The 9,773-nt window shown below is 39.9% G+C and overlaps 1 protein-coding gene across 4 annotated transcripts in view; it reads right to left on the reverse strand.

Moving 5' to 3' along the window:
• The window catches only part of TDG (thymine DNA glycosylase), an 11,916-nt gene extending 2,483 nt beyond the window's left edge, over window positions 1–9,433 (reverse strand). The window contains exons 1-9 of one of the 4 annotated variants that reach the window (XM_035901469.1): window positions 9,066–9,432; window positions 8,282–8,430; window positions 5,456–5,685; window positions 4,879–4,948; window positions 3,419–3,554; window positions 3,257–3,339; window positions 3,077–3,171; window positions 1,339–1,510; window positions 909–1,037 (exon numbers count right to left, since the gene is read on the reverse strand). In XM_035901469.1, the coding sequence (XP_035757362.1) occupies window positions 909–1,037; window positions 1,339–1,510; window positions 3,077–3,171; window positions 3,257–3,339; window positions 3,419–3,554; window positions 4,879–4,948; window positions 5,456–5,685; window positions 8,282–8,375 (1,009 nt within the window). In that variant the 5' untranslated portion in view covers window positions 8,376–8,430; window positions 9,066–9,432. Of the gene's footprint in view, window positions 1–908; window positions 1,038–1,338; window positions 1,511–3,076; window positions 3,172–3,256; window positions 3,340–3,418; window positions 3,555–4,878; window positions 4,949–5,455; window positions 5,686–8,281 lie in introns of all 4 variants that reach the window. The other 3 variants (XM_035901471.1, XM_035901470.1, XM_035901468.1) reach the window with 3 other exon arrangements.
• Window positions 9,434–9,773: the final 340 nt, after the last annotated feature.

The raw sequence follows: 9,773 nt of genomic DNA on the forward strand, positions 1-9,773 counted from the left end.
CTCCCCTTAAAAAAAGATATTTGCAGTTTCCATCTTTCTATTTTTCAACTACCTACTCAGGCTGCAGTTCACACATTTCGTTTGAGCATCTACTTTTGTAGATCCCAATCATTTCCTCAAATTATAATTTCTTTAAACCTGCAGGGTGACTGCATACATATAAAGAGTCTAAATCTTTAAAAGAATACTTCACTCTGTAGTGTTTCCTATTATTTTTTTTCTTCTCAAAAGGACATTCTCTTTGACAAAGTAGGGTAGACAGAATGTGAATTTCAATTCACAACACAAGTGAGGTTAGGACTGAAGATTCAAGCCTTGAAGGTGGTTACTCTGCCATTGTTTTTCTTTTTTTTTTTTTTTTTTTTTAAATTACAGTTGGTGGTGTTTTGGGAAGTAAAATTCCCAGCTCTCAATTACAGCTAGATTACTAGACTCCTCCTTCCAATACTGCTCCTTCATCTGGCCCTCCAGCAACGGAACCACCTCGATTGTGCTGTTATTTTATCTGTTCCACCATTCTCTGGCTCTGCTTTCCTTAGGAGTGAAAAAGCCCCAAAGTACCAACCCTCTCTTCTGCTCTGAAGAGCATGATGCAGTTATGGAAGTCATTGTAGCTGGAGAGGTTTACTGCATAAGTCACGTGTTGTGCCTGTTTGTCAAATCTTGGGAGTCAGTCAGAGTTTACGAAAACAGTTTGACATTGCAGACCATTGATTTTAAATAACATAAATGACTTTTCACAAAACTCTCACAAAAACTATACATTACCCCAATTATGTAAGAGTTTAACTGCTGCAATACTTCAAATACATTGTATGAATTGTGCAAGTTGCTGACAGGGTAGAAAGTTAAGTATTTGCTCAGAAGTAATGGTTTACAGACGGAACGCCGCAAGCTCTGTGCTTTACCAGTTCCATTTGAAGAGAAACTGCACTGTTCACTTTCATACGGTGCACGATCACAGTAAGCTCCTCCATACGCTGCTTCATAACCTGGATCGTATTTTTCTTCTTTGACAGCCATCTTTTTGGCATCCTCTGCCGAAAGAGAAGACCTCAAGTATTAATATTCAGAACAAAAATGATCGAAGAGCTTTTTTATCAGAGAACACTTGAAAAAACAGCCACACATTTTACAAGATCATTCCCACTCCCCTTAGATGATTAAGATTGAACTAAAAGGAAAATGGAATGTGTAATTCTATGCCACATGGTTTAGAGAAGATGGCACATCTCTTCCTTCCCCTTAAATCCTTTATTTCTTTTTTCTTGGGAAACTGCTAGTAGTTTGTAGGTTACACGACATTTTAATAAAGGACTAACAAAACAACCACCATACCTTGTGCAAGTTGCAAGTCAAACGTGTACTGCACCTCCTGCACCTCTGTGTTTGGTGCGATGCCTTTCAGTTGATCCCTTAAGTCTTTCAGCTTTATGTAATAATGAACTTTATCTTGCGCACGAGGAAACTGAGCACATCGTGCACTGGATGATGGCATAACATAGCAGAGCTTGAGACAAAGAGCGAGAAAAATAACATTACTGCTCCCTGAATGATGAAGTAATATTTAGTGCATCAGGAATAACGTAACAGGTAAGCTCACTGTTTTAACCCTTTGTACAAAACTTCAACTAATGCCATGGGTGGTTGTAGGAGAGGACAAAGGGAACCTTTCATTTTTCTTGGCCAGCTAGATGTCTTGCCCTAAAGAGAGGGGCTGATCATCAGCTGATGAAGCGAGGACAATTTTCAGGGGTTGTTTATGTGCTGCAGGAGCAGCAGTACCAGTATGTGTCACAAGAAGCACACTTCACAGGTGCATGCCAGAGAGCGGAGCACACTCCAGAGCTCCCAGACCAAGCAGAGCTCTGAGCCAGAGTCCCCCAAGGAGTATGTGATAGCATGCCAACACCCCAAACTACCGAGGGTGGCATCGCAGGTTAATTAGCCTGGCTTCTTGGCCAAGTGCGTCTGCATCACACTTGCCAGGGTTTGAAACAACTGGAGTTAGTGTGGCTGAAGCCAACTCCAGCGCCTCTATCTCTGCTTGACAGCCCTAATGAATGCCATGAAGTGAGGTCAGGAAAAAGGAACTGTATCCCATTACTTTTATTACTGTGCAGTATTTATGAGCAAATACTAGCAAAGAGGATTATTTATCTTTCTTACAAATATATCTACTGCGGAAGTCTTTAAGAGCTACTTAAGCAGCAAGCACTTTATCTCCAACAGTTCTTCAGGCTCTGATGGCAGCACTTCACCTTTAGAGAAGGACAGCTTAAACCGAGCTTAAACTTGCAGCCCTAGTAATTTGGGATAGAAATGAAAACAACCCAAACTTTTGAACTGACACGGTAATGACGCTTTGGAACAGCTGGTACCTGGCAGGTAGTGCAATTGCCTTTGCCTTAACCTGTTTATAAGAACACGTTAAACAAACCTATTTGTGATTATACATAGCTGGTCTCTTGCGATATCTTCCAACACTAGATGTCTATGACTAATGCACTCTTCATCACACTGTTTTATCTTAAGTGTCCAATTTAATTTCAAGCTGCAAATCCGCTTATGAAGACTGAGTCTCATGGAAGTGCGTGGGCACACCCAGATCCAGTCATGCTGTAGCTGTAGTGTGCAACAGCACGTTGACCGACTTGCTGTTCTTTCTCCCCTGCTGTGGCACTACTGGCACCACAGTCATGTTTGGTATCAAAACTCAGTAATACAAACATACGGGGAATTGGACACAGAGAATCAGATGAAAGTAGATGATGGTTATCATAAAAGCATGTATATTTTATTCCTATTTTAGACAGTCCTCAGAGAGTGCACTAACATACTAACTATAGTACACCATTTCCCAAATAAAGTCTGCAAGTCTGAAGAAACTGCATGAAAGATGCGTCTGAAAATTGCACTATCTCCCTTTCTCTACTGAAGTAAAAGCCTTCCACATCCCTTGTACTTTGGGCAAACTCTGACATTATCGTAAATATGTGCAAGTCCTGAGGCTTCATTAGTTTTGAAATAACCAAAATAGAGTGCCCTGGTTTTGTTTCTCAGTATCAATACTTACAGTTTCTGTATCTGGCACCTTGTGTGGCTGCAGTCCAAATTCCAAGTTCTTAACTTTTATTCCAAAAACTTCTTTACTAAAAATTTCATAAATACCTAAAATGAAAAGAAGACAGGATAAGCAGACAAAGAAAAGCTACTGACAGAGTGACCTTATTTAAAAAAAAATCAAGGTTCTCACATTTTCCATTGAAAGCTGCTATACGAGGTTTATACTTTTGTAACTTCTGCATCAGAATTCGCCCTCCTTCCCGAAACTCTTTGCTAAAAGAGAAAGTACTCAAAATTATAATCACAACTATTAACTCATTAATAAGCACGATATGCCCCCTTGTTGTCCTACCTGGAGAGGTCTTTGCTTCCAGGTGTTGTCCTTTCAACCATGTTTGTAAATCCAATCCCGTATTTATGTGGCAAGGTGTGGTCATCCATATGGTTCAGCTGTTCGTTACTTAGACCAGACATGAACAGACACTTCCCTGTGAAGTAGAAAAACATGCATTTGCCTTTTTCCAAGGAAAAGAAAACAAAACCAAAAAAACACCCTCAACTGCCAGAGTACTGGAATGCTAACGGAAGAATCTATCTTAACAGAGCATCAGTTAATTTGGGAAGACTACTGCCTGTCCAGAAAAGTTTAAAATAGCCAAAATTACTTTATCTACTGCAAGAGGATAGAAAACCCCTAGTGAACAACAGGAATTCCTCACCATGATCCTGTGTATGGAAACCAGACTTTTATTCTAAAGGTTCAGAACAAGCTTTAGATTTTGTGATTCACTTCAGCAGGGAGTGAATGTGATCAGTATGGCTTTTTGGGGGAAAGAATGCAGCAAATCCAACAGGCGTCAGTTTTCTTTTACAGCCTTGCCATCGCTTCTCCTCATGCTGGGCCTGACAGAACCTGTTGGCATCTCACATTCATATTTAGCATCTAAAAGTATAGTTTGGGTGATATGTGCTGCCAATCTCTGAAGCACAAATTAACCACAGCTAGTTTCTAATGATCCTGGAAGCTCGGAAACACCTGGATTTGTCAGAGCGTGCATATCTGGTCTGCTTCTTGGTAAGGGAGGCTGTTAGTCCAGCTAGCCTGCAGAACCCAAGCCCGACTTATGAGTCTGCTGGACACCGGAAGAATTTCAGCTGGAGTGTCACAGGGCTGCAAATTAACCCACGTGGAGCTCCCTAAAGAGTTCAGATCTGATCTTTCCTTATGAGAACATGCTGCAGAAAATGTTATTTAAATGGAAAAATACCTAGGAAAAAATACCTGTCTGGAGAATCATGCTTGCTAGATACATATGCCTGCTGGGAAAGGGTAATGGGTTTTGCTTTTTCATCAGTTAGAAAGCTTGTTTGGCAGAGGTGAATAAATGCAAACAGAAGAGGGCTTGCTGAAATACATTTTTGGGAAAATGTGGGTAGTTTTATATCAGAAATCGATGCCTTATTGACTTACCCTTGGGTACTAGAGATTTAATTTCTATTCTTTATGTTGCACACTAACAGGCCAAGAAATTATTTGGTAATACAATCTGGTAAACTGTGTTTACATGACAATTCAAAACCTGCATTAAAAGTCACTGATTATTCCTCCTTTATTCCTTTTTATATATGGTATTTGACAGAAGTAGTTATGGGATTTAAATCATACTTGAATGGTTAAAAGCAAAATCTCTCTCTGCATCCAAAAAAAAAAAAAAAAGCAAAACACAACCCCCAAACCAGTTAAATTAAAATGCCACGAGTTCTAACAAAGTCCTGCAAATTCTGTAAGAGGAAAGGAAAACAAAAACGTACAAAAATGGTTTCCAGGTCCAGGGTAATGATGTCCTTTGTAAGCTGCCATCAAGCCAGGGTTTATGCCAATCTACAAAGATACCAGTCCGTTTTAATGATGAGAACATGGCTCACTAGTCAGGAATTTAATCAAGTTACAGCAAGGACGCTTACTCAATTCTCTTTAAGTTACTGTCAATAAACTGAACTGTGTTAATGGTACCTTCCACCACTACTTAAAAAAATCGGCAATTTTATAGCAGTGTCTCATTTCGACATGCAATGTCAAAAGAGCAGCTCACTGTGTTTTACAGCCACTGGTGTAGCGCTTCCAGTAAATAAAATGTCAAGTAACGGTCTCGCAAGACTAGGTATTATACGTAAGCCTTAGACTTCTCTGAAGTTAGAACTACGTTACTATGATTTTTAACAGAAAATGCAAAGCAGCTCCACGCACAGGAAACAGTTTATATACTTTATCTTGCAAGATCTTGCCATATAAGCAATACAGGTAAGTAAGCAGAAGGAATGTAAATCATAACCAGTGAGCACAGACTATTCACTTCTCCACCTAACCTTGTAGCCGTGAGTTACTTACTATTACAATGTCCAAGTCAAAGGTCAAAATATCCGGTAGAGTCTTGGTCAGCAGTTCCGCTTCAGTCACGCCATTAAAACGGTCCACTTTTCTTTTGACTTTAAAAGTATCTGTGATCTTTTCTTGTTTGCCTTTTGACTTGGCTGATTTTTCTTTTTTAGCAGCAGGCTTTTTGGGTTGCTTTGGCTCAGTTGCTTTGGCTTTTCTTTTCCTTCCTCCTTTTTTAACTTCTGAAACACACAGCAAATATCCTTTTTCTATGTTTCTAATGCTGCAGTGTGGATATTCAAAAAGACTGAGCATACATTTATGGACGCAAAAAGAAATCAGACAGATAAATTTACCTTAAAAACTCATCAGATGAATCTTGGTTTTGCAGGCTCAACACAGAGCTAGCTTGGGTGTCTCTGTGCCGCAGAGACACACACTACTCATCACAGGCAACCGTGTTGACTTTGGCTACAAACCAAGAATAACCTCATGACTAGGGTACGCTGTTTACATGCTGTATGCAACCATCCTTTGGAAACGGTTTCATTTCTTTCGGAGGTTATGCCAGAACATCAAAGCTTAGGTTTCAAGGAATGCGATAGTAAGTTCTAGTCTACGATTCAGCTTCGGAATATGTCAGTTGGTTGTTACAGATTACATAACATATTGAAGAAACCGAGCAGCACGTCAAAAGCAAAAGCTCTCAAAGATCACCTACAGCGTGAGGTATGAGCTTGTCAGGAATACAAACACTTGGGCTGAACGCTGCAGAGGCTACTTACAATTTATTGTTTACAGAACGGATACTGTCCTGTGCATCGTATAGCAAGGTATGAGAGCATCAGGATCTCAGTTTGAATGAGTGACACCAAACATTAATTTTTATTTACAAAATGCAAACATAAAGTAGTCGCTGTTCCCTCATTTGAAACTTCCTCATCTTCTGGCCCCTAAAGCTTAGAGATTCAATCAGCACAGGTACCGGTCATTGCTCTCTGTTCTTGTTCATTGATAACCTCGAGTTGCAGAACACAACTTCAAAAGTAAGAAAACATATTTAGCAGCAATCAGCAAAGAGCCAAGGTAATCTATTACTTTAAAATTGAGAATTCAGCTGATTTTCAAAATTTCTAGATGAAATTCTCCCTCAGATAAGAAATAAATACGGTGGGTACGAGGGCACTGCCCTAAGTCTGCAAACTTTTTTTGGGCTGTTCTTGTTTGCACTCAGCTTTTTCAGAAGAAAGACAAAAGTCATGTGAATTCCCACCGCATCATTGCAGCAACTGCTTAGGAAAGCTGTAAGCAGCAGTACTCAAGCTACAGCCTAGTTACAACGAAGAAGAGACTAGAAAGGCACAGACCTTGTGAGGCACGCAAGCAGCTTTTCTTTCCTACCGCTGGAAGAACTAGGTGGTTTGTTTTTCATGTGACTGCAAAGTGCCACAGACAGTCCAACTGCTCTGAACTGGATGTATATTGGATGTATTTCAAACGAAGCAGGATAATGTTCCCCTAACTCTCATGCTGGTCAGGTACCTACTGCCAGCTGCTGTCATGAAAGATGAAGAACGCCAGGGCAGCCTTTCAGACGGTAACCCTAAAAATTTTACTTTTTTCATCGGAGCAAGTGGCTGGACTTAAAATCTTTGCCTTTCACATACACTTTGGTAAATTTCACACATATTTGGTAAGTCTTCAAGCCCTGCCTTCGAAGGCCTTCCTCAACTTTCAATTCTTGCAAAAATGTCAGGGAACAGCTTTGTAACAGATGATTACGGTTGTCTAACAGTACTTGAAAGTGCAGTCAAACAGCCTGCTCGTGGTGACATCATGTTATCCAATAATAAAGCTGCAAAAGCCGCCTAACTATAGGGCATGCAAGATGCATCCGAACTGGAGTGAGTAATACAGTGAACGAATACAGCATTTGCAACTGTCTTAAACTGCATGTTTTCTTCCTATGATTCCATCTGGCCAAGCACCACAACTAAAAAAGCAAAATTGAAGCTTATAAAAGGATGCACTTAAACAAGCAACATCATTGCATGAACTGGCTGACAAGCTTACCTTAGCACAGAGATCTCTGACCTGTATTAAAAGCAAGATGAAACTCAGGGTGTGAATATTTGCCATAGAGTAAGATTTTAAGCATGGTGGAGATCACTGCCTTTTTTATGTGGTAAAGAGCAAGCACAAGAGTAGCAGAACAAGGGATCTTTTCTTGGCATGGTTAGCGTAAAGCCTAAGTGTGCAAAATCCTAGTGGGGGAAAAGAAAGGCAATGTACACGTGCATAAAGTACAAAACTTGTGCCACTTAGGAGACACTTTCCAGCACTGTTTGTATTTGTTTAAATAAGCCTCATTAAAACCAAACAATACCTTGTGTATACAAGAAATTAACTGTCTGTGATTACTACAACACAGTAAAACACCATTTAAAAAAAAAAAATCAAATAAACAATATTATACTGTACTTCTCTTGCAGAAATTAAAGAAAAATTAACTCAAGACTGAAAAAGGAAAACTTCTCTAACATAATATTAAAACCCACGAAATCAGCTAAAAAGGATACATTTATCTATGGAAATAAAAATCTGCTTTTCCTGCAACAAGATAATTTTGTGAGACTGAACAATGTGAACAGTATCGCCTGGGTTTACTTCTTGTCTTTTTAATTGTCCGGTAAAAAAAAAATTACTTAAAGAATACAATTAATCAATAGTTCCTCAGAGAGCATCAAGAAATCCAATAGGTCCAAAGAAGCAGTTTAAGACCAATAATTTTTCCCCGCGATCGATTACTAACGTTTCACTTAGCACAGCCCAAACTACCTTTTGGAGGCTCCTGAGCAATGTTTGGCTCTGGAATGCCCTCTAGAGTCAGCTGCTCAGTCATGATTTCCACATTAGGCGCTGCAGTCATCATTTGATGGAACGGAAATGTGTAAAAAGCTTGAGCTTGCTGAAGGTACGCGTAGTATCTTAGAAAGGGAGAAAAAAAGAGAGATGTAATTTATAAATAAGTTTAGCGATGTACCAAACAGACGTAAACATCAATCGTCATCAAGGCTGGCGTGCGCTGCGCTTACATTTGCCAACGACTCTATTAACAAGGCAGGAAATTTTCCAAATCCACTAAACAGTCTGACTGCTTAGCTGGCATCAGGGGATGTTAAACCCAACGTTAACAGTACGGTTCTCTCGTGATTGCTATGATGTGGAAGAATCACAACATTTGTAAGTGAAGCGTAGAGTTTTTCCCTTTTTTTCTGAAAAAGACGTTCTGTAGCACAAATTACCAAGGCAAACTGTCTATCAAACATACTGACAGTTTACAACATAAGCGAGTTAAAACTCTTTGGGCTTCAAGTTTCCCAAGTTCTAGATTTTCTTAATCTTACATCAGTTACTTTGTCTGATATGATACAGAATGGGTGAATCATTCTGGGCTACAAAACATGATGAATATATGCAGTATTAGATTGCTATGTTGATTATTAAAGTCGCTATGCAGATTATTAAAGCTTTAACAAATGGTGTGGCAGATCTTGTCCAGTTATCGCACGCTGGATCCCAACACAAATATTGCAGTTATTCTACACGGAAGCGTTCACACACACGGCGGTTCAGTCTCCTTCCACGCACAAAGACATTTTTCCATATCCAGCTCTTTTGCTCCACACGTGTATTAGTCACATACAGCCCTCACACCCCAGCACAAACTTCTGCTTCATACTGTCATTCTCTTCTACCTACACAGCCGCCTTCTTGTGCGTAGATTCTTCTGCTGTGCAAATACATAGAAAAGGTTTCGTGAACAGTAAGATTTCAGGAAATAATTTTATCACCTCAGAGCTACTAATAAAAACACTAAATAATTTTTAGGTATGTAGAAATTTCTCAGAAGAAGGGATCGTTCTCTATTACAATGAGGGTGGTAAAACACTGGAACAGGTTGCCCAGAGAGGTAGTGGAGGCCCCATCCCTGGGAACATTCAAGGCCAGGTTGGACGGGGCTCTGAGCAATCTGATCTGGTTAGCAGTGTCCCTGCTCACTGCAGGGGTGTTGGACTAGATGAGCTCTAGGGGTCCCTTCCAACCCTAAACATTCTATGATTCTACATATTGCATATTTAAGAATATTTAAGAATCCCACTGTAAATCAGATTTATGCCAGAACAGCCTACAGTCTTGCGATCAGGCCGCTGATTGTGAACCACATACCTGCCCTGAATCAAGGAGAATAAACCTGAACACGTCTGTCAGATTCCTGGGGAAGTTGCCTAACAAAGTCCCGGAGGATTTTCAGAGTACAGTAAATACC

The sequence above is a fragment of the Egretta garzetta genome, unplaced genomic scaffold (genome assembly GCF_000687185.1).
Source record: "Egretta garzetta isolate BGI_Z169 unplaced genomic scaffold, ASM68718v1 scaffold159, whole genome shotgun sequence".
NCBI classification, from domain to species: Eukaryota; Metazoa; Chordata; class Aves; order Pelecaniformes; family Ardeidae; genus Egretta; species Egretta garzetta.